The sequence below is a fragment of the Taurulus bubalis genome (assembly GCF_910589615.1).
Source record: "Taurulus bubalis genome assembly, chromosome: 1".
NCBI lineage: Eukaryota > Metazoa > Chordata > Actinopteri > Perciformes > Cottidae > Taurulus > Taurulus bubalis.
Genome location: NC_136589.1, coordinates 23,764,608 through 23,790,458, shown reverse-complemented (window position 1 = coordinate 23,790,458; position 25,851 = coordinate 23,764,608). Strand labels below are relative to the sequence as shown.

General features: G+C 42.1%; 1 protein-coding gene across 1 annotated transcript in view; it reads left to right on the top strand.

Moving 5' to 3' along the window:
• Positions 1-7,970: 7,970 nt before the first annotated feature.
• The window catches only part of LOC306740034 (solute carrier family 12 member 7-like), a gene marked incomplete at its 5' end in the record, with an annotated part of 35,505 nt that continues 17,624 nt past the window's right edge, over positions 7,971-25,851 (top strand). The window contains 13 exons of the mRNA XM_079222136.1: positions 7,971-8,136; positions 14,740-14,831; positions 15,503-15,634; positions 20,271-20,417; positions 21,681-21,735; positions 22,265-22,395; positions 22,494-22,618; positions 22,728-22,832; positions 23,194-23,405; positions 23,561-23,728; positions 23,922-24,020; positions 24,136-24,193; positions 24,444-24,618. Of these exons, the coding sequence (XP_079078262.1) occupies positions 7,971-8,136; positions 14,740-14,831; positions 15,503-15,634; positions 20,271-20,417; positions 21,681-21,735; positions 22,265-22,395; positions 22,494-22,618; positions 22,728-22,832; positions 23,194-23,405; positions 23,561-23,728; positions 23,922-24,020; positions 24,136-24,193; positions 24,444-24,618 (1,665 nt within the window). The remainder of the gene's footprint in view (positions 8,137-14,739; positions 14,832-15,502; positions 15,635-20,270; positions 20,418-21,680; positions 21,736-22,264; positions 22,396-22,493; positions 22,619-22,727; positions 22,833-23,193; positions 23,406-23,560; positions 23,729-23,921; positions 24,021-24,135; positions 24,194-24,443; positions 24,619-25,851) is intronic.

Below are 25,851 nucleotides of genomic sequence, written 5' to 3'. Positions count from 1 at the left end.
AGAAAACATGAAAATATAGGTAATTCAAATCTTCTCATGATTAAACAAGGCTACAAGTTCACAGCCCTGTAAACGGCTCTGTGAGGCTGTATTTTGGAACAAGGGTGCTTTGATCTACATGCTATCTGCAGCATGCTAACATGCTCATAGGTAACAGTTTAACGCATGGGCATTGCTAATTAGCACTAAACACAAAGTACAGTTGAGGCTGATGTGGTAACTATAGTAATGGACAAATTGAAATTTGATGGTGGTAGATGCAGAGTCTGTACAAAAATATCTTAGCAATGCACCCAGTAATTGCAATACAAGGCATACACCTACAAATCTACATCCTATATTGAAATTAATTTAGTTAAACCTGCTATTATACAGGCATAAAGGTGCTGAATAAAAAAAAAATCAGAGCATATCTATTGTCTCCACACAGCTCTCAACATGGCTACAGCTAAGCCCGCGGATCACAGTTTACCGTACCAAATGGCGCTGACGGTGCAAGCAACGCGCTAACACAGCTATCAGTGCAAACAACGGCAACAGTGCTGACAGAGCTAACAGTGTATACCTGGGGGAAGCCCTATTGAGACACCTCCTTACTTCAGTTCAAATCAGTTTCCAAATGTTTTTTCCTTTTTCGCGCCTACACGTTGTCCCAGTGGGAAACATGGTTGCTGCCAATGCTCTGCCCACTCTGCAAGTGAGTGGGTGATGACAGTTGACAGAAATATATGCAAGACAGATATCTTACTCAGTCGTACGTTTTCTAAACTCCCTCGGCAAACATTTCTGTTGGACTGCATACAGTAGCCGGTTACAGTTCAATGCAGGTCAGGTCAGTACATCTTAAACCTTGTCTACCGCTTGGCACAATCTCCCTGTTCTGCTTGTCTCGCTTGAAGCAAAAACTGCCGGGCTTCTTCTTTGGCCTCTAATCTTCCCTCCTGCACAAAAAGACTTCCCTTTACCCACCAGGATGTGAATCCAGCATCCTTGCCACCCATTGTCTTCTCCTTTCCTATCCTATGGCACTTAATAGTGCCCATCTAATAAGTCTGAGCTGACTAATCCCAAATAGAAGGTTGAGTTGTAAAAAGTTTTAAAGCCTGCTCTCCCATTCTGTCATTTGTAGTCATAGTGCTTGTTTGTCTTAGGCTATAGGAAGAACTGGAAGTAAGCTCACCCACCTTGTTCAAATACTCTGTATACTCCTTATTCTTAATTTTTCACCTACAGACCTTCCTTTGCCTCCATCTTTCATTTAATTTGCCAGCTGCCTCTGTCTTTTCTTCCCCATTAAGCCTTCTACAGTTCTCAAGGCACAGTGTTTGGTACAAATGGTCTAGCTTGTCTGTTTTATTTCAAGATGCTGACATGAAGAAGATAATTGACACAATGTCACCCGTTGCAGATTGTATTACTTATTTCATAAAAATAAAAAGCATTTTGGAAGCGTTTTTTTTAAGGATGGTGAATTTTGGCTTTCCCAAAGTTCCACACCTACTACCCACCAAACACATACTAGCACACACACACACACACACACACACACACACACACACACACACACACACACACACACACACACACACACACACACACACACACACACTCAAATTTTGGGCTTGGCAGTTCTCCCTGTCCTCCCGTTTTGTTGGTAACCCACACGCAGACCTCCAGTGCCAACAGAGTGTGGCAGAGGGTCACTGTTTCCCACAGTCCCACAGGTTTCACAGACTTTCTTCTTACCCCCTGATCCTCTGCTGTTGGTCCCCACCACCAAAGAATCCCCGTAGAAATTTTCCACTCGCACCAAAAATAGTTGTCTGACTGCTGGCCACGCTCGCCTGGTGCCCTCCTGTCGCTTATGGCAGGTTGAGCACACAGACCGACGACCAGATTTTCATCTTAATAATTATGAAATTCATACATTTATTGTGTTAGTTTTTTTTCACTATGACGAATGAACATCCAGTTTTTGTAAAACGTTTTAGAAAGAGGGAGATGAAATACATGAAAATACTACTGGGTGTTCTGGGCATTGCTGTATGTAGAGTGGGCATGTCCCTAAAAAAAGATGAAGGGCGAGGACAAGGTAGGCACTGTATATGATCTTCAATGCTACTATACACTACTTTGGTCCAAAGACCAAATTTATTATTAAATGAAAAGCTAGAATTTTAGAATAATATGGTTGAAGGATGCCCACATTGGTGTCTTTACAGCACTCTTGGCAAATATTACACTCTTATAAATGCTCTCATAAAACCTTCCACCATGGGTCCTAGTCCCAAAATCAAATAATATTTTGCCACAAAAACTTTCAATCTTTGATTTGTAGAGAAAACAGAGCCTTTTCTGTTCAACTGTTAGGTAGCCAATTAGCTAGCTAACTGCTTGCGAACCAATAATTACCATAAAATACAAATTCAAGCTCCCTGTCAGATACTTAACTTAACAAAGTAACTGAACTAAGCGGGTCACCAAGCAGTATATGGTAAGCGATGTAGAATTATCACCAAGGGTGTGCAATAGCTTGTCAAGCTATTTGGGGGCGGCTGTAGCTCAGGGGGATGAGTAGCCGGCTCGATCCCCAGTCCCCCGATAGCTCACATGTCGAAGTGTCCCTGAGCAAGACATCCAACCCCCGGGCGCCCCCCAGGGCCGCCCCCCATCCAGGAATGGGCCAAATACAGAGAAGAATCTCCCCAAGGGGATTAATAAAGGATACTTTCTTCTTCTTGCAAGAGGGTTAACCGCCAAAGATCGTGAATGCAACCTAAACAAATATAATTTGACAAAGAGTGACCGACTTCCAGATCCATGTGTTAGTGAGTCGGTAGAAGCCATTACAAAAGTCCTTATATTTAGTGGCCAGATATATACTATTGGGTATTTGGTTGCAAATCCCTTTACATCGGCAAGAAATTACAAGCACACAGTCACTAGATGCTAAAGTTATATGTGGCCATGTGCGTCAATATCAGATTTTGATTTTATTTATCAGTCCAGTGGCAGTTAACACATTTATTAATTTGCAGTCATAAAGTTGTTTCAGTTCGACTGACCGTGTTAATTGATTTGGAGTGTGTCATGATAGTGTGTCAGTAGTTGTTGACAACACGGACAGAACATGTAGGAGTTCTCTTGAAAGCCAATTTAAAATACACGGACGCAACCACGGACGCAACCACGGACGCTAGTGAAACTGGAACACCTGTTCCGACAATCGAAATCAAAATAAGAGAACCAGACCTTTGGATGCTGCTAACTCATCTGAATGGTTGGGGCTCAAGCGCCACTTCCGCTGCAAACATGTGCTTTGATTTTGATTGTGTTGGCTGTATAACTGTCGATCAATATTCCCCCCCCCCCCTTAAATTTAGAATAGAATAATCCCTTATTAGTCCCACAGTGGGGAAATTCATTCTCTGCATTTGACCCATCCTTACTATTTCAAGGATCAGTGGACTGCCCCTAGTGAAGCGCCCGGGGAGCAATTTAGGGTTAAGTGTCTTGCTCGGGGACACTTCGAGATGTGAACTATGGGGAGACTGGGGATCGAGCCGGCTACTTTGTGGGTGCAGGACGACCACTCATCCCCATGAGCTACAGCCGCCCTTATCATCATGAAATAAATGTTGGTTGCACAATGGAATGGCTATCGAAATATTACATTATCGATATTGAGATTGGTTCCCTTTAACAGCGGTCCCCAACCACCGGGCTGCGGCCGTGGGTCCCTTGGTACTGTGCCGCACAAAAAGAATGAATGAAAAAAATGTCACAAAGAAATGCCAAAAAGCTCTGAAAACTCTGCTTCCATTTCCAACATCCTGTCTTTGTGAAGAGGGTTTTAAATTACGGAGTAGACTGGACATAAAGAACACACGTTGGGTGTCGTTATCTCCCATCACCCCGAGATGGGAACGGCTCGTTGCAGAGAAATAAGCTAAGGGATCCGACTAATTTGGCCTAATGGTGAGTTGTTTTTATGCCGATTGTATAATTTTATTACGCGATATTTATGAGGTCATATTTATCGCCCACACCGTGAAGGCCAGTCCGTGAAAATATTTTCTTACACAAAACCGGTTCGTGGCGCAAAAAAGGTTGGGTAACGCTGCCCTATAACTCCTCTTTCCATTCAAATTTGCGTGAAAATGCAGGTTTTTTACACCACAAAAATAGGGAATGGACTATGCCATTCTGATTTTTGTTGTTGTGTAACGTTTAACATCCCGAACGCAACGGAAAACATGGTTGGTGTTTTTGTTATATTGAATACTTCTTACTACATTTTTTTATATGTTTGATCTCTCTTTTAATCTCAAATTTGAGGCTGAGATGACAAAAAGTAGCAGAACTGATGATACTGCTGAGCATGCATTGCGCCGAAAATGCGCCTACGAAGGAAACTCATTTTGGACGCTGGTATCCGAGACAGAGTCCGAGTTTGTGACCATAGGTGAGGGTTGGAACGTAGACCGACCAGTAAATTGAGAGCTTCACCAAGATCCGTCTGTCGATCTCCCGCTCCATCTTACCCTCACTCGTGAACAAGATCTCGAGATACTTGAACTCCTTCGTGTGGGCTAGGCGTTCTGTCCCCACCAGGGGGGAGCAACCCACCGGTTTCCAGCAGAGCACCATGGCCTCAGATTTGGATGTGTTGACTCTCATCCCCGCCGCTTCACACAGCTGCAAACCGCCCAGTGAATGCTGGAGGTTATGGTCCGAGGAGGCAAACAGGACCACATCATCTGCGACCCCGCGACCCCTACTACTTCTTAGAGCGCCTTTAAAAAACGTGTCAACAAAGAACTGGCTAAAGTTTTTAGTCAGATAGCGAGAAAACTATTGTTCCTGTTTCTTATATCCTCATAGTAATATTACTCTTCAACCAGTGTTGTTGAGAGAGAGAGAACGGAGCCTGTACTTCCTGTCCATTTAATCACTTCATCACAAACACCATTTCTAAAAAGAAACCAAATGGGGGAATACATAAAACTAAAATCTATGAATGAGTATAAAGAATCCTTAGGGTTATTATAAACAACCATAAAGAACCCAAATTAAAAAAGGTTTAGTACAGAACCACTTGTTTTTATAATTTGTAAGTTATGCACAGCTCAACAAAACTCTGCAATATTGCTTTATCTAGAAGGAAACTACAATTAATTTGCTATTAGTATTATTAATTCAAAGATGGATTCTCGTATTAGATGATCAGGAGGAATGAAGATCCTGGGGTAAATCCACAGAGTGAAAAAAAAGTGCACCAGGCCCTGATAATCATGTGTCCGTTCGCCCTGATATTGCGTTTTGCGGTCCGACAGCACAGTGGAGGCAGTTGAAATGTATTCCCTGTGTGATGACACAAGAGGTCGTCCAAACCCTCCAGTATGTTTGCTCAGCTACCTGGTTTTGGACTGAGGGGGGTGGGGGTGGAGGGGGGGGGGGGGGGGGGGGGGGGGTCAGTAAACAGGTAAAAATGCTACAAATAGAACCTAGCCACTTAATAATATAGTCTTGAGGGAGGGCAGCCTGTTCCCGTGTCTGCGTCAGCACTGACCTTTTTGCTGTTTGCTAAAGGGATTTGATTTCAGCTCGACCTCTCTCGCTCCCCCCAATATTTACACTTAAGCCATCTGAGAGGTATAAAATGGCAGTTTTGTCCACGGAGAAAAAAGCTAGGGTAGTTCAGTCGTGGGCCAAGTGAAATCACGTCAATGATAAACCAATTCCTGAAAATGAATGTTTGGCATTTTCAAGGTGGTTGGAGGTCCTGCATCTTTCAGAAGGTATCTATAAGCAAGCATGCACACTCGTAGACATACATGCATATCACCCGGATGTTAGAGGGCAGGGTCAGCGTAAAACATTGATTGAGTGCCTTCAACAGTGCTGATACTTGTTGTCACAAGTCCTCAAGCCACTGAAGTATGTATTTCTGCTCATTACTACCTCCTGCTGTGAACCATTGCTAAAACCTATTTGCACTCGTTCCCCCACTGGTGGTCACAAAGCTATAAATGTCCTTCCCTCTGAGTTGGACATTGACCGAATGTCTCTCGGCCTCTACTATTCACTGGCAACTTAGATTTTTGGCCCTCCATGAACCCACAGCCCCCTCTGCTGGCATTAAACAGGCAGACATTTTCACTAGCACTTGATACTGTTCGTGTTTGATGAATAACATTTTTCATTTCTTTTAAAAACCTAAAGAGCTGATTTAGAACAAGAGTTATAACAACAGTAGTCACTTACAGACAAAAATGTACGCTGAAAGTGAAGGCTACCAAGATTGAAAAGCGAATGCAGACTTTAAATATTCTACAGCTCAGCTCTTTATCACTTAGCATAAGGCCGAGGAAGGAAACGCAGTATGAAAAGCTCCATCGTACACCACTTCTCTCAACAAAGCTGAACAAATAGCAGTTTTCTTTTGTGGTTTAGTGTGGCTTTCATATCCTGGAGATTATCTGGCATCAGGCCAGCAGTAGAAGGGGTGTCTGTAGGTTAAACTTTAGCCATGTTTGCTTTCAGTGCTGTTCCAATCCAGTTCCGTCCATCACATGGCTCAGCACTTTTGAAATAGGCCTGGGGACGAATTATCATTCTTCAAAGACAAACATCTGGTCAAACATCTGGGCGGCCTGCTTTAAAAAAATACAAGATCACTCTACACCGTTGAGTTTAATTAAGTTTAGTCAGAGAATTTGGGGGGATTGATCAGCACTTAATAATATAATAACTACACACTTTTTAGCATTAGTACAGCATGAATAAACACTGAATTCATATTTTATAAAGCATTATTCCAACATGAATACTCATTAGTAACTCATTCATAAACACAGTTATACATGTTTCATTCTTGAATAATACGCTTGGGTTTCATACTTTATAAATGATGAATTCCCCATTTGTAAATGAAGTATTCAGGACTTATAGATGATTAATAAGATAATTTGTAAAGTGTTGGTAAATGATAAAAACAATGCTAAGAAATGTCCCTACTTCTTGAGAAAACCTTGCATGAGAGTGCCAATAAAACTATTCCCACAAACTGAAAACAATTCATGTTTACGTATGTCCATTGTTACCAAGGTCAGTCCTGTTCCCCTTGAGACTGTCTATTGTCACCTATGCTGGAGCACAGTTTGTGTCCAAGTTTCCCAAGGTGTTTCCTCTGCCTGCACAATGCCTGCGAGCATGCGGTATTTAGCACCGCTACCCATAATGCACTGTGGGAGAAAAAAAATGTAACGCCCCTTTTGTTTACCTGGAGGAAGCCAGACAGAGACTTCTACCAGACTGGAAAGAGGAAGCAAAAGGAGAGCCAGTGGAACGGAGAAAGAAAAGGAGCTTGCGCTTGGATTGCCCCTTCTCAAACATGAGCCAGCTGTTTTCAGTCAAAGTGGATTTGATAGATACTCTGGAAACACTTACAAATACTTCAGAGTTTGTTTCTCTGTCTTTTGGCATGACAAAGGTGTGAGTCAGAGAAGTGGGACGGTCAGAGCACTGGGAGGAGCTGCAGTGGTCTCCATGTATGGACTCCAACTCTATTCATATGGTAAAAAGAGGGTCACATGGGGCAATAGTCTTGGGATCTGTGGGGTTAAGGGGGGGAGGAGGGAGGAAAGGGAACAAGGAGAGTGAAGAGATATACTTGCTGCAGGACTTTGGCCTGCCACATGCGCAGGAGGCAGCGGCACTTCCCCCCTGAGTTTAGAGGACACTGGAACTCATTACAAAGAGGAATGGAACCAAAGATTCAGAGCGGGTGCCATGTTGAGGTCAAACCAAAGCTCTAACTACCGCACCAAGGCTTTGATTTCACTTACTACTTTGGATGGGGTTTTTTTTGTTAGTTTTTTTGTCTCTTCCTTGTGGAGGTGAACGTTGCACAACACAAAGTGCCACCTCCGGAGACCCACTTTCTTCCAGACAACTGAGGAGCCAAGATGCCTACCAACTTCACAGTAGTGCCAGTGGAGGATGCAGAGGGCAGCGGTGGTGGTGGCAGCAACAGCAGCAGTGCGGCGGCGGCTGGAGGCAGCAGACCTGTCAGTTTGGGTAAAATTTTCAGGGCGAAAGATGATGACGACAACTCACAAGGTCCTCACTCAGGTAAGGACACGGTGTAAGACAAAAACTCTACTTTGGCCCGTAGACATGCTCAGACAGCTGTGTAGGCCCACTTTTAAGACCCTGTTATTCCTGGAACCTATCCCATCATGCACTGGCTGTTGTAATGTGCATGCTTGATCAACTATGCGTCAGTGTGCAATTGAACACGTACAAAGGGAGGCACACTGACAGGTTATAGCAAGCAGGCAGGCACACATGCACACACACACACACACACACACATACACACACACACACTCACAGCTAGCTAGCTAGAACTTGCAGGGCAGCTTGGTTAATGTAGTAGGGGGGGTATGTTGTTGTTACTTAAATAGTCAAAAAATATATATTTTAAATGTTTTTATAGATCAAAACATTTTTTTTTTTAATATTTCATCCATTTTAAAGCTGATGTTATCTCCAAAAATGCCCACTGCCTCTCGATCATCTCCACGGAAAATGTAGCATCCGTCTGCCGACAGAAAATTCAGCTCTCTCGTTCATTTTGAACTACTTTGCTTGAGAACATAAACTTCCAATATACGGGATTCTAAACATTAATATCGCAGCTACTAACTATTTGCTAGGTAGATATAATGAATTCATGTCCACCCGAGCAGAGAATGAAGCTCTCTGTGTGTGTGATGTAATCTGAGTTCCTCCTTGCTTTGTTGACATATGTGGGCCGATGGCGCATGGTTGTCGTGCATGTGAGTATGCACCGTGCTCGTACATTGGTCAAAGCTGACAGCACCGCTTTTAGCACTGTTCCCCCCGTTAGCCACCGGCTCAGCCGTCTCCATGTTGAGACCCACTGACAGGCAATAGAAATACTTCCAATCTCATGTTTAGCTACTTTAAGATTTATTATTTACGGACCGTATATTTCTGTTTTGCTAGCTGCCATCTGCACACAATCCCGGCTTATATTTAGACCAAAATAAGTCAGTCCCGATTCCATACATTTAAATATGTGATTTAGCTTAACTTCACCAAATCGTATAAATTATTATTATCATTATTATTATTATTATTATTATTATTATTATTATTATTATTATTATACTGCAAGTCAAAAGCTGAGATGGCAGCTACAGAAATCGGCTAAGGTAGTTTTACCCGAGCAGCAATTTAGCTAACTTTGTTTTCTCTCATTTGGATCAAGACACTGTCTCTTTGATGAATACATTGCTGCTATTTTTACACCAGACAGCCTACAGCCATGGACAGATTATGAGGCAAAAGATGGACACAGGCAGCAAGACACACCGACAGAAAGAGATGCAAAAAAGACCAAAACAAGGGCATCGCACCATCTTTTAGCATTTGTTTTGCATTTCTTTGTGGCCGTTTTGTTTCTCTTTGTGGTTGTTTGGCATCTCTCTATGGTCGTTTCAGTTGCTTTATGCCCTGTTCGGCCTTTTCTTGTGGTCATTTTGTCTCTTTGTTTAAACTCGGCAGATGTGTTCTGGTCATTTTGTGCTATTGGACGGTTTCTTCATTTGTTCACTCATTAACTTCCCACACTACTTATAGTGAATTTGGGCCCAGCGAAGGCACACTAACTCGATTGCTCCTAAACCAAGTATAGACCAAAACCTTTCAAGTTTTGTCTCCAACAATCATGCTTTCCTTCAACATCGATCATTCCGTGTTGTGTATAATAACATTTCAACTTCAAATTTTACCAACAAAGCTTTAAACTTGTTATTAGCTCTCTTTCTTGAGCTGTCTAGTTGGCCATGTCTATGACAAGGATGAAGAAATCTGCCAATGAGTGACCAAGTTGTCCTCGGTTTCTTCTCTCGGGGTAATAAGCATTTAAGGTGAAGCAACGAGATCAAACCGAAAATTCAAATATTGACATTGGGGTTGGTCTTGTCTCCTTGCCTTTTTTTCTAATATTTCTGTCTGTGCGTGTTGATGGGTTCAGGTCAGATTTCCTTGTGTTTGCTGTTTCTTTTTAGCAAGACTAATCCACACCGCTTTCGGAGCGATCTACTTCAGTAACTACTTGTATGCAACTTGACAGAATGCAGTGTGCTCCATTGCCAAGGGTCTGCAGCTGGTGAATTTCACGCTACGATGACAACATGCCTTTGTTTGAAGGCTGAACAATTTCCACATGCAAGGCAATTCCTGTTTAGCAGGAAGCTATGGCCTACCCTCCCTAACTTATATCAGTTAGTTGTTCACTGAGTTTTTGGGTAATTCAAACAATGTGGATTGTTTAGCTGAGTGTGGTAACACCTGGAAATTAAAGTACAAATTAGTTATTACTAGGACATTGACAGAAAAGCATGTTCTTCCACATAGTCATACAAGTATACAGGTATTCCACAACCTCTCCCTGTATGGCTCAATTTGTGGGGAAATGTACGACAGCTTTATTGTATCTTTACCTCACCAATAAACAAATCAATCATGGATGCATTTGTTCATCTCTCGACATTCAGTTTGAAGCAGTGACATTTTCAGAATCTCTCTCACTCACACGCACACAAAAAGACACACAGGCACACACACTGACCCCATAGACATCTAGTGGCTATGCTAAGCTAGGCTACTTTTGATTCTCAACACATCTTAAAAGGTTGTCCTTGCAGAGGGTACTTAATGCAGCAGAGGCCAAGATATCTGGGCGTTTAGCCCCTATGGGTTTAGCTTCAACAGCACTGGATCCTATATTTCCCAGAATGCAACTGAGTAGCATGCTATCTTTAGGCTGAGCATCTAGCTTCGAGCAGAGATCTGAACTGAACCTGATGCAAACAATATTTGGAGCCCTGCACTATCAGCAGGGCTCCCATTATCACCCTATATTAGTGGCAGTACAGTGGGTGCTACCGTACTTGTACATGTGTTTCATCACAAAGCCAGAAGTCACGGAACGTTAAGCGCTCAGTGCTGATTGCACAATGTTATCTGTACAAACAATAGCATCTCAGTACAATCATTTTCCAAAGCTATCATATGTCTGTCGTCTTTGCTGTTGTTCCACTTTCTGCTTGAAGTATTGTTCCTTAGGCTGAACACAACACACACTCTTTTGCATTTTGCAGGTCTAGCAGAAACATTTATTAATGTATTCATGGATTAAAAAATGAACCAAGAAAACAGACACCCCACTAGTAAAAAACAAACCTCACAAATGTTACACTTCTAAGTAAAAACCTGTGGAGCTAACATTAGTAGAGCTACTACAGGTATACTGAACGTAAACACATGCTGCTTTTGCTTTTTAATGATTATATCAGTGAATAAAGACCTACCCAGTTTCACAGGAACAATATTGTTCCTTATGTCATTGTCTTCTGACTCCATCGCCAGGTGATGAGGTGGTTCAGTTTTAAACAGTGATCTGTAACTTTAGCTTCTACCTTTTTTATTTTACCTTTTTAACCGGTTTGTCACTGCTGAATCAGTTTAAAATCTTTGATACATCCTTCAAACTCATATTGTAGATCCTTCGAGCTTCTTTATGATGAAGAGTGCACTTAGTGACAGTGTGGGCTCCATGGCAGCTCTGACAGCTTAATGGCGTAGCAGCAGGGAGCGGGGCTTAGCGAAGGGTCAATGGGTCTTCCGTGCTTCATACCAGAGGAAACCCAAAATAAAATAGAAGAGAACTAACCACTATGTCTCAGCTTTCTCTGAAAGATAAACACCCTCCGTGCATTTAGCAGAGTGCTATGATAGTACTGTTAAATTTGATTTATCACAACCACAGTTATCTTAGTATCCTGGTTGTTAATCATTTAGCAGCAGATTGTACATGCTGTGAGGCACTTGATGAACTGATCCACTACCCTGCTGTTTAATATAAAGAAATATGGACGTCTGCTGGAAAATACAATTACTGCATGGGAAGCTTTTCCTCATGTTAGCTTTTGTGTAAGCAAATTTATGTGCAAGCAGCAGGCATAGATTCTCAAACCTTTTCAATTTACCGTGCATTCATTTAACTTCTACATTCATTGATAAAAAAAGATGACTTTCTTTTAGTGAAGCATTTCAAAATTGGGAATCAGATTTTGATTTTGTCACTGTGAGAGTTTAAGTTAAGTAGTTTGTTTTGAAGGTCAATATTAATGCCAGGGCGTGAATGTTCAACAAAGGGATGCGTATGTTCGTTTGACTCCAAATTCCAGCAGACAGCGCAGCAATACTGTGACATTGTTTCAAAGGAACATGCTAGAGGAGCTGCGTGTGCACTTTACTGCACTTGTGCATATTGTTAAATATGCCATGAAAGAGACAGTATGCAGGGCCCTATTTCTCGTACCTGGCTTACTGAGTTAGCGGGCTAATTGTCAGGATAAGATGACGTAGGTCAGGCTTTCTCGGTTTCTCGAAGCAAGCTTAGATAAATCACCATTGCAACACATCCAAAAATTTAGACCTGCTCCCGGGCAGGCTTACTGAAATTCACTGGATATGCTGGCCACTCCCACCGGACAAAAAAGGCAGCTCCCTTCCTCATTGATGAAGGAGCGATATTAGTTATATTAGTTTTATAGGGAGAGTGTTCTTTCAGATCGCCAGGATCCATCCTTTACATCATCATGACTTCCTGTACGCGGCGATATAGATTTTGCCGGCAAGAAATAATTTATTTACGAGAGCTTCTCGAGCCGCGGACATTGATCACCACAGGCGCAGCTGATCGCCCGTCTCAGACACAGACTATCAGCCGCTGCATGCCGCTGTTCTTAAGTTTATTTAGCTCTTAAAAAACTTATGTATGTGTTGAAAGCACTCATAATTATATGACAGTGCTATTAGTAAACCATACATATCATTATTGTAGAACATGATTAAGGTGATCGTGATGAGAATACAGAGAATCACACACAATTTATTTTCACTGCTTCAATTGATTGAATTTCTGATTATGAATAATACATACATACTGATGCGCCCATACACATATTCAAACTCATATACACATATATGGTACATGATTCATACGTGCATACAGTACATATATCCTCATAAGCATATATTTATTCGTAAATATAATCTGATTGATTTGGGTGATGAAGCACTTCAAATTAGCCGATACATTTTCTCAACACTTACGCATTTAACTTGTCTGATATTTTTGCGACGCTTATGTTTCGCAGCCGGGCTGTTAAAGTTGCGTTCACGAAAACAATGTTGCAAAAACGTTGGAATATAACGCGTTTGCTGTGAATGACTACGGTATTGACTTCCTCATATGCCTTGATGATCATCTCCTGCTTCTCATTAGAGAAATAAAAAGAGGTTCCTCTGAGTTTATTTTCCATTGTACTGTTAGAACATCGTGGTGTCAGTGCTCCATTATTATCTCTTCTGAAGAGGAGCGGGTGCGCGCATTTATCCAGAAGACTGAGGATATATGCACGTATGAATCATGTACTATATATGTGTATATGAGTTTGAATATGTGTATGGGCGGATCAGTATGTATGTATTATTCATAATCAGAAATCCAATCAATTGACGCAGTGAAAATAAATTATGTGTGATTCTCTGTATTCTCATCACGATCACCTTAATCATGTTCTACAATAATGATATGCATGGTGTACTAATCGCACTGTCATATAATTATGAGTGCTTTCAACACATCCATAAGTTTCTTAAGAGCTAAATAAACTTAAGAACAGCGCGGCATGCAGCGGCTGATAGTCTGTGTCTGAGACGGGCGATCAGCTGCGCCTGTGGTGATCAATGTCCGCGGCTCCAGAAGCTCTCGTAAATAAATTATTTCTTGCCGGCAAAATCTATATCGCCGCGTACAGGAAGTCATGAGGATGTAAAGGATGGATCCTGGCGATCTGAAAGATCTCTCTCCCTATAAAACTAATATAACTAATACCGCTCCTTCATCAATGAGGAAGGGAGCTGCCTTTTTGTCCGGTGGGAGTGTCCAGTTTATCCAGTGAATTTCAGTAAGCCTGTCCGGGAGCAGGTTTAAATTTTTGGATGTGTTGCTATGGTGATTTATCTAAGCTTGCTTCGAGAAACCGAGAAAGCCTGACCTACGTCATCTTATCCTGACAATTAGCCCGCTAACTCAGTAAACCAGGTACGAGAAATAGGGCCCAGATCTAAACCCTGACTGTGACCTCTGCACTGGGGTTTTAGATTTCCATGAAGATCCCCTCAGTTTGTTTTAAGGACTGATGTTTTTGGCTCGGAGCCCTCTGAGGGACTTCCCATCTCATCTTTGCATGCTCGATGTTGTTACAATCCTCACTAAGTCATGTGCAATAGTACACTGTTCTTCTTATTAAATGCTCTTCAGTGATCTATGAAACACCGCCAGGCCTCGGGGTCTTTCAAGGCAATAAAGACGGGTCGACATCAGTGTGATCTTGTGTGATTACATACCGATCCTAATAAACTGAAAGAGCGAAAGAGAAAATTGCGTAGCCGTTTGAAACCGTTTCTCTTATGCTGCTTTCTCTTTATATAAGCTAATCGTAGAAAAATGCTAGCAGTGGACGGAGCCTTATTGTGTCCTTTTTTTGTAATAGAATTGTTACAACTTGCAAAGTAATGTTCTCTGGCTGCGTCTCACAGTGTGTGTATTGGTCCCGTGTTTCCCACTAGGAGAGGACAGTCAGAGAGAGTCCAGTCCCTTCATCAACACAGACGATGACAGAGAACATTATTATGAAGGCAAGAACATGGCCTTGTTTGAGGTAAGACAATGTCCCAATGTCCACTCTTTATTCAATTAAATTCAGTTTATTTTGTATAGCCCAAAATCACAAATTAAAATTTGCCTCGGAGGGCTTTACAATCTGTACACATACGACATCCCTGTCCCAGGACAGAATGTTTATGAATGTTTAACAATTTGATGCACATGTAAAAATAAAATAAAAATCTAAGGTGACATTTTTAAAGCAAATTGGGATTTAAGATTTATGGATATTTAATAACCGGTAGGTTTTTGAACGTTTTCTTACACGAGAGATTCACGAGAGTTCCTATGATCAGAAGGTTTCTGGCTCCAAACCTTCAGATGTGGGGAATAATAGTAATGATAATAGACCAAAAATATTCATTGAATAGAGTTCAAGAGGCAAAGTGCTTCACACATGGCAGCAGAACATTTCCAGTAATGTGAGATTGAAATGAAAGATAGTAGCAAATAGAAGCTTGATTAAGAAAACAAGACAACTCAAGTAAAATTAAAGACCCAAGTAGAATCAGAAATAGCATTCTGATGGAAGTTTGTAAAATAGATCAGGACCCTGACTGTAAACGCGCGGTCCCCTTTAGGTTTAAGCCGGGACTGTGGAACCGATATAAGACCTCTGACCTTTTTTTTTTATTCGTGCATATTTTTTTCTCTGTCTCCTTGCAGGAGGAAATGGAGAGTAACCCGATGGTATCATCTCTCCTCAACAAGCTGGCCAACTACACCAACCTGACACAGGGCGTTCGAGAGCACGAGGAGGCCGAGTACGAGGATGGGGTCAGGAGGGTCACTGTCATGGTGCGGACCAAATTTGTATTTATGTTTAGTAGGGATCGTCAGTTTTGATTTTGTTATTTGTTTTAAGCAGCCAACGTGGAGCAAACAAAACCTGGCAGCTTTCTTGTCCCCTAAAGCAGTGGTTCTCAAATGGGGGTGCGTGAAGGCCCTCCAGGGATTACGTGCTAATGTTTTAAAAATATATTTAAAAGTAGACATCCATTTAAAAATAGTTCTTTTATCAATATTTAATCAAATATAAGTGTATGTTCATAAACTGAATTTTATACAGTATATTGAATATTAAATCCAACACTGATGGCACAGCGCTGTATATTGCATATTTTTTAAACAAAAAAAGCTTTGCTGTTTTTGGGCCTCTGAATGCATTCTGTTACTCCAACCAGATTTTCTGGAGAGTATTTCATCGTCTCATTGACCCCCACATAAAGCAGCCCACTGTGTTGTTATTACACAACACCACACATCATCATAGCACTTTGAGGGCACAATTACCACCTGTCTTTCTGAAGTCCAAAATGATTTAGTGAAACCACATTGCAAAAGAGATAGCGATGAGCTGATTAGTTGTTAAATTCAAGAGAAAAGGGCATGAAGACAAACGTCAGTGTATGATCTTCTGATTTCAGATTAAATTAGTTTCTGCAAAAAGGAAAATAAAATCCCTTCTTTAAATGCTTTAAATGCAGTTTTGGTACAGTTTACTGTAGGCTTTGATGTTTGGGAAAATATCACGAGGAGATAGAGCAAGCAGCTCATAAAAATCGCCAAAGAATGGGCTGTATTGTGAGAAAGACGTGCCATGATCTTTAAGTCTTCCATCTTGTGGGATTTTGATATGTAATTTGTGGATTTTACATTGCCTGGCTGTCAAACAAAAGACGCACAGTGGCTGGGAAAATCTCTGGGGTGCAGATCTGGGCTCCAGGGACTGGAATCGCTGTATGGCAAATATCCACTGTATGTTCTGACATGGGTATATCAACTATAAGGAGATACTTTCTTTGATTACCTTTTCTCATCAGATTTGTTCCCCTATGATTTATATTTTGACCCTGTATTATTAGGTCACGCTTTATGATATACAGCGTCTGATTACGCAATAACTATGATGATAAAGGGCTGGCTTTCATTTGAGACTGTTTACATCTGATGAACAGTGTAGGAAGTGTAACCCCTCTTGTGCACAGACACACGATTTTTGGGGATAGAACGTAATTAGACATTAGTTCACTATTTACATAAAACAATTTCAGAGCTTGAAATTTGCACAGTGCAAGAATCCACCTCTGGTCCTGGTCCCGTGATGGACAGAAGTAAAGCTACAACTCATCAGCATTTTCATGCTCGATTTAAATTGCTGGCTTGGCTCTCGATAAATCAATCACAGCTGGATGGGCTTGATATTTCTGATATATCCTTTGGTCCAACCAGCAAAAAACAACCAGAGATATTCAATTTGATAACAGAAGTCAATGAAAACTACTAAATATTCACATTTGAGAAGCTTCTTTTGCTTTCAGAAATGACCAATTTATCGACGGTGAAAGTGGTGGGTGAGTGTCTCAGCTCTAGAGAGACACATAAACTGCTTGTTCCTTTTCCTGTCTGAGAGAAACCTCCTCATTGCGCTCACATGTTCTCGATTAGTATGTTGAATTCTGCACAAATAAGCAACAACATCCCCCTCTGAGTCCTTGTTGCACTTCAGAATGTCCAAATCCTGCTTTTAACGTTGTACACCCTTTATGAGTCCGACAGGTCCGGTAGCTTTCTAACACCCAATGTCAGGGTGTTAACCCAGCCCTTAACCCGACTTGACTGAGAGAGGTTTGCTGGCACCAAAACAGAGCTACGAGAAGTGGACGTGGGTCAGATACCATGGGTGAAGGGGAGAACAGAGGTATTTTGAGGCCGAAAGTGAGAGACAGTCTGATCTGACACACTGAGGATCTGAGCAGTATGGATACATTACTGGTTTCCAAACAACCCAAATGCTGTTTCTGTAGTACCTTGATAACTGCAGTTGTTATCAACCTTTGAGCAAAGTCACAAGATCCCCTCCTTCGCGCGTAGCCCTGTGTGTAAACAGCGTACCTGGCTTCAAATCACCAACACTTGACTAGTGACGTTCAAAAGTAGAGGCCGTAGTGTATCCAGGCGACCGGCAGCGACCTTCTCGCTGGATTGAAAAACAGCATTTAGTTGGGCAGGTAAACGTCTCAACCCTCACAGAGAGGAAAGCCACGTTCGTGCTGTGGGTGTTCGGGCGCCGGCCGAAGGTGGAGATAAGGGGGAAGGAGGGGGGTTCCTTCCTTTTGTGGCACACAGCTTTTGATGGTGTTTAAACTGACATGCAGAAAGATTTCTGCCAATTTCCCTGTCGTCTAAGGTGATGTGCAAAGAGTCTATGTGTGATTTGAGCATCATCAGTAAAATCTGGTTGTGTCTGTAAAAGTAATAAAACGATTATAGGAATGACCCCCGGTGAATAGAGTAGAAAAGTTTCACTAGATTTCACCATCAAATTATTCCCTGTTGATTATTAACGTTAAGGTAATCATTTTGTGTATACATATTACCATTAAACTTACTCAGTTGATTTTTTTTGTATTACACATTCTCTCAAGTGGTACATATCTACAAATGAGACACTTTATCTTTATCTGGTGAATTTATGAGAAATTTGCAGACGCAAACAGTGTATTTGAGATGTTTTATTTCCACGAGTCTAAAAGAAGACATGTTATGGAAGCAAAATCTCAAAATTGAAAAGTGCCTGAAAAAGAGATTTTTTATTTTTGCACAGCGGACTGTTTTTTTGTTTTGTTTTCAGGACTGCAGTCGACAGTCGAGGAATATAACAGCAGCTTTTCACAGAATGGCAAATTTTCATAATCGATTCATAATCTGTTTGTCACTTACTTTAAATACAAAGTGCCATTTATTTATTTTAGCCTTAAAAGACTTACAAAAGTTGAGCAGACGGAACCCTGAGACATCTTCATCTTCTCAATGTCAGCTATAGGCTGGACCGCAGCCAGGATTTTCACCAGGCACTTAAAAAACAACTATCAGTAGATTCCGTTTTCTTTAAAATTGTACTGCCTCACGTGAAAGCCTAAATGCTTTTTCAAAGTGTTCTCCACACTGCTAGAAATACAAGTCTGTCGGGGAAATACTGGACCCAGTATTTTCCCTTTGTAAAAGTAGCTTGAGGCCGTTACATTTTTATATATTGAGTTTAAAAAAAGAAGACCAGAATAAGCCTTTTAAAATGCTTAACATGTATACATTCCAATTGTATTTAAACTTCCCCACAAATCCCTCCAAATTCATAGAAAAAAAGGGAAAACCCCAAATTCCTCTCATTTTCCACATTACTGACGGATAAAACTCCACGTGAAAATGTGTTAAAAATATCCTCAGCACCACTCGGTCGCCTAGCTCTCTTCGGGCGACCTTGGACTGTATAGCTTTGTGTTGGAGGCACTGACGACGTCTCCGGGAAATGCCCCACCCTCTGAAGGATCTGAGGATCTGTGCTTTTCCTTTAAGAGCGGAGGTTTGGAGACTTAAGCAGAATAAGACATACATGCAAAAGGAGAGTGAGGGGCAGAGCAGCAGACAGGGGAAGAAAGACGGACTAACACGAGAGGCACGATGTGGGACATCTGGAGATCAACGTCAGGCCCCTCACAGTATTTAGGCCGACAGCTGAGTGCAGTGGAGAAAGCGCAGGACAAAGTGTTTGTAACTGGGAAAATGGTACGTACACTTGCTTGTAGAGGAGAGAAGGAGGTATATATATGATGCATACGATAAATATCATGGAACATATGGGAAATAACATAACAATACATAATAATATTACTTTGTACCTGAAGCTGTAATTTATAATATGTTTACAATATTTAGCTTTTGGAGAGTTTAAAGATACTCAGTGTGGATGTTTGGGATTTTGCATGTATGGTATATGGTATAATAGCATATTATTATTATTGTAAGAAAATCCTGACTGTCAAGTAATGTATTTGGAGTAAAAAGGAGTCAAAATCTGCAGATTTAGGATGGCAACTAGAATGTATGGTCTTTTTCTTTTTTGTGTAATTTTTGATTATGTGCCATAATTTTCATATTCGTAGGACTTTTCATTCATGGTGACGGAATAGATGCAAAGCAGGTTGTTTAACATTAAAACTTTAGAATTGTATGAATCTTAAAACATTTTGAATTTTTTTTCTCACGGAGCAGTTTATAAAAATGAAATGCATCAATGTCATCGTGCACAATATGACTCTTCCACTACGTATAGCCTGTAAAAGGAAATGCCCCCTTGCAAGTCATGTGCAAATAAAAAAAGACAGTTGGAATATTGAGTATTATTAACCATTATTGAGTATATTGAGTGTTATTAACCAGTTTTAAAATATGAAATGTTTATGTAATACCTCAAAACATGTCAAAAGCACATCTTTGTTACTATGAATGACATGTATTGAACTGTCCGTGCATGAAGGACTCCAGAGGTCACATACTTATTTTGAAGGCTGTATTTTAGGAGTCTCCCTCTCATCTGTTTCCCCCGCCTCACCTCACCTCTGTGCACGCTGTGTGCTCCTTTATCCGTCCCCAGGTACCCCAGATGGGAACCTTCATCGGCGTGTACCTGCCCTGCATGCAGAACATCCTGGGCGTAATCCTCTTCCTGCGTCTCACCTGGATCGTCGGTACAGCGGGAATCCTGGGGTCTTTCGCTATCGTCTCCATGTGCTGCATCTGCGTGAGTGATTCACAAAACCGACTGCCGAACCAATGCTCGCTTTTTGCTAAATGCAGACAGTCAGCAGGGGGAAATGGGGTGTCAAACTGAGGGGTTTTTTGGGTGGTGGGGTCAAAATGGGACTGGTGGCACCAATGACACTGTGAATGAAGGAAAGACAAACAAGCGAGGTCCCCTCTCGTAATGCTATGAATGCTGAAACGGAACAATGGCTTGCTTGAGCTTCAGGCTGAGATTTAGAGCATGGAAGACAAGACTGTAAGCCAATCAGCACGCCCTCCTCTGGGCCTGTGATGTTGATTCATGCCCTAGCTCAAACACAACGTCCGCGAGAGAAACACACACACACAAAAAACACAAAAAACGAGCAGAACATTTGTGTCTCATTTCCAGCTCATACGTCAGCGACTCTGCGGCCAAACAGAGAGCTGACTGTTTGAAAAGTTTGAACTCAAAATGCTCAGTGCTCATGTGATGGGAGCAGCCGGCGCTCAGCGCCCTCCTGCAGTACGCACCCAGTCTGTCAGGCTCCGCTGCTTCAGTTGACAGAGGATGCGATGGTGGCGGCCGCGGTTTTGGCTCCAAGTTTCCAAGTAGAAACTCTGACTTTGAGTCATTGTTCTTTTTCTAGGAGGTCAGACATGTTTCGAGTTGTCCTGAACATTAAACCAGCATTAAACCACAACACTTGAACTCGGACATCTGTTAGACATGACCCCAGATGAGGCATTTAAATGAATACATTGATTTTGGCGTCTTTTTTTCTCCTCAAGGAAATGCTATTCAAGGTCAACAGTTCTCCTTGTTTCTTTCCAATTGGGGAGAATACGCGATCTGGACTATAAAAGGAGGTCTCTTTGGACTTATGCTTTTTACTTACTGTATTTACGTGTATATGTTACTCTGTATGACATGTACTTATTGTCGTGCTTGTTTATATATATATATATATATATATATATATATATATATATATATATATATATATATATATATATATATATATTCCACCATAGTGGAAGTACACAAGATCCAAAAGATCCCAAAAAGATTCTTTTGTTTTGTTGCATGCACATAAAAATGAAATGTAATTGATCCACAGCCCTCCACGGTAATGAGTTGTTGCTACAACCAAACCTGGCAGTATTTCATGACGGTTCATCCTGTGAAACCTTTTGACACTGATACATTAACTGCAGATGGCAATCATCTGTATTTTCTTGCATCCAAAACCTAACATCTGTCCTCTTCGTCTCTACACAGACCTTGCTCACAGCCATCTCAATGAGCGCCATAGCAACCAACGGAGTTGTCCCAGGTACGTTATGAAACGTTGCGTCCATTAGTATTTTTTTGTTTGTTTTTTCACTTGAAATATTCAAAGGCAATGAACGGCTTGGATAAAGTTATACAGTGTTTTCATTTTTCACCGGCAGAACCTTGTGTGACATGCTCAAGATATATTATAGTGATTCGGGCATAATGTTAAATAAAGTGTTTTACTAGAATTTCTAACGACTACTTCTATTGTCAACAGTGAACCTTTAAACTCAATAAATAATTAAATGTTTTTTTTAATGCATTACCTTTTGATTGATGATCAGTGCTCAAGTCTTTAAAAAAATACTTTTCCTCACTATTCCTAATCCCAAAAAACTCACTTACTCCCCTCCACTGACACTTAATTGCTGTGAGCATTAAATAAATAATTTAACATTTAACATATTAACATTTTGATCAGATCAAAGCTTCTTGCAGGGAAAAATGGAAAACCCAACAGTTTTTTTGAAATACCAAGAAATACATGAACCAGCCGTCCAACTAACTGTGGTTCCATTTCTCCGAAGCTGGCGGCTCGTACTACATGATCTCCAGATCTCTGGGGCCTGAGTTTGGAGGAGCGGTGGGTCTCTGTTTCTACCTGGGAACCACCTTCGCTGGATCCATGTACATACTGGGCACCATAGAGATTCTGCTGGTATGTTACCACTGACCGTTAAGAGGTCGGCCGCGTCACGTCTGCTACACATTAATGACCCCCTCGCTCTCCTTCGGATGCTTTCTCCCCACGACCAGATCTACATCGTTCCGGACGCAACACTATTTAAAGAAGGCGAAACGGCGACTATGTCCAACAATATGCGCGTCTATGGCACATGCTGCCTGCTCCTGATGGCTCTGGTAGTGTTTGTAGGGGTGAAGTAAGTATACACACACACACACATACACACACACACACACACACACACACACACACACACACACACACACCAGCAAGCAGACTCTCATGTATTCCTGTTCTTTCTGCAGGTATGTGAACAAACTGGCCCTGGTGTTTCTGGCCTGTGTGGTTCTCTCAATTCTGGCCACTTACGCGGGAGTCATCAAGACGATCATCGAACAACCAGATATTAAGTGAGTTTCTCAGAGCTGAATAATAACTTCTCATTTAGCGCTGACGTGTTTTTCAGGACGGAAATGTAATTAAACTCCTTTTAAGTGTCGATATTTATGCAAAAGGGAAAATGGGATGTCCTTCATTGCCTTCATTGATTGTGGCTGTTATGGTCACGGCTGTAATTCATAATACGTGTGGCAGTAACGGCATGCAGAGGATGTGTGTGCGCAGTGAATAGAAATGGCTGTATTGAAGCTACAGCTTGACTCCCAGTGTGTGGTGGGGAATCTCTCATATCTGATAGAAGTATTGTGGCGACCACTCCCGAGCCTTAACTCAACCACTGTAAGAAAGAAAACATGTTCCCGTCCTCCACAGCGTCTGTCTGTTGGGGAACCGATCTCTGAAGAACGTCAAGTTTGATACATGTGCCAAGACGAAGCTTGTGAAGAACGTCACCGTGTTCACGCACCTGTGGGACGCCTTCTGTGACAGCAACTATCCCAACGCAACCTGTGATGAGTACTTCACCCTCAACAACCTGACGGAGATGAAGGCCATACCTGGGCTCATGAGCGGAGTTATCAAAGGTGAGGAGGTGAGGAGGAGGAGGAAGTAATGCCCCCTCATGAAACTGAGATACAGTATTGTTTCTCTCTCGCGCCACGAGGCTCAAGTATCAGCTGCGTCCACAAGACATCCTCATGTTCACCGGGCTGCTTTTCCCTCCGCCTCTTTCCGCTAGACAACCTGTGGGGCGAATATGGTCCAGCTGGTACCAACATAGAGAAGAAAAGCCAGCCTTCAGTCCCAGCCCAGGACTCGTCCGATGATATGGACATGCCCTACGTCTTCAATGACATCGCCACCTACTTCACTTTGCTGGTGGGAATATACTTCCCCTCCGTCACAGGTAGATCAAATACCAAACAAATATGAATAGGTGAGTCTAAGATTATATCGGTACGAAATTATGATGATGATGATGTTATACTGTGTATTGAAACACTTTGAAAAGAGACGCAGGTAGACATAAGTAGGATGACAATACTTCCTCCAAAGCCGTCTCTAACTCTTACGTTGTGTGTGTGTGATTTTGATTTCAGGTATAATGGCCGGTTCCAATAGGTCTGGTGATCTCAGAGACGCCCAGAGGTCCATCCCAGTAGGAACCATAATGGCCATTCTCACCACCTCGTTCATCTGTATCCTTGAGACAAATAGACACACTAGAGTACAAGCCAGCATGTGTAAGAGGTGTTTCAGCTTAGGCTTGCAAAGTAAATACGGCGAGTATTTCCATCTTAACTTGGCGCTCAGACATCTCCTTCGTGGTCTTGTTTGGAGCTTGTATTGAAGGAGTGGTGCTGAGAGACAAGTAAGAGTATTTTTACCTCTGCAGAATAAATAAATGTTGGCAACATTGATATTTTACAGGTAATATTGATGGTAAATAATGGCATGGAAATGTGTCTTTGACGTAGGTCACACAGGTACAGAGTATATTGTATCAAATATGCTCTATAACGAAGATGACGCACACTTCCTGTTTCCTAAGTGGGTGTGGCCATGACTCTCAGTGGGTCATCTGATTTCTGAACTGCCTCTGATGGATGTGGTCGTTGCAGGTTTGGTTACTCCGTGAAGAAGACCCCAGTGATTGGTGTTCTGGCCTGGCCGTCGCCCTGGGTTATTGTGATTGGCTCTTTTTTCTCCTGCTGTGGGGCGGGGCTTCAGAGCCTCACTGGCGCCCCCCGGCTCTTGCAGGCCATCGCTCGGGATGGCATCATCCCGTTCTTGCAGGTCAGTGTTAGAAAAACATGTTACAGTCCTGTGTGCTTTTACAGTTAAGCGTCACCTAGACACAAAATGACTGTTAGTTTGTGTCACTATTTGATCTGGTTTTGAAAGGCTCTTTTCAGCTTCCTCAAATGCCAAATGACACCGGCGTGTGTCGTTGCAATTACATTACACAGTAACGCCGTGTTTAAAGGTTTTGCTCACTGTTGAGCATATTCCTTTGAATAGCAAAGCCATGTTCTAAATGCTCTAAAATAAATGGTCCCTGTGAGTTCCCAGACCAACAAGACTATGGTCGTCTATCATCTTTTCTCCCGTGAATGCTAGCTACAAGGAGCTACTAGCTAACCACTTTGGTGACTGAGGATAACGAAGATAGCTGCAGGGATGTCAAACGCTACACTTACCTTTTATTTTACGCGCTGGAGGGCTGATCCGGCTCACTTCTGTCGCAGTAAAGCAGGTTACTACTCCAGAGCTACCAACTCTCACGGTTTCGCCGTGTGACACACACGTTTGCATATTTTCACACGCACTCACGCCACAAAACCAATTTCTCAAGGCAAAAAAAAAATTCAGATTTTGGGCCGAGGTGCGTTCGTTCCTTTTCAAACTCCCCGACGATAGATGGCGCTAAGGAGCGCATCTGTAAACCTATTCGCTGCATAGACATCCTATTTACCCCAAAGAGTCCCGAAGTTAGCAACAGAAGAAGATTTTCAAACAGACACAACCGCGGGAGAAACTCAGGAGGAGCAGAGACTAAGGCAGACCTGGGCATCTTACGGCCCGCAGCTCTCCCAGTCTGGCCCGCGTGAGGTCAATCAAAAATGAAAAATAAATAAATATGGTGCACGCCATGAATGCAATACAAACAGCACTGCTTTTACTTATGCAGCCTCACTACGGGCAGTGTTGCCGACTTGGAGACTGGAGTGAAAGCCTCCCAAGGAGCCTCGTGCTGCAGTCTCCGCCTCCAGATTGAAAATGAATCGCGCAAAGCCGCCGCGGATCTGACCTGCGGTCTGATCCACTATGGCAGAGCACTTTAAGTCAGGATCTTCTTCACTCTTCCCTCAAAGAGGAGAACGTTCCTCACATGAGGAGGCCTGCTCAGAAGATGTTGGTTCTCTTTGGATCTACCTACATGAGAACAAACATTCTAGTGATGAAGTTCAACAGATCAGATCCTCTCTCACTGACACCTGTCAACTGTCCTTCATCTCCACCTCATTC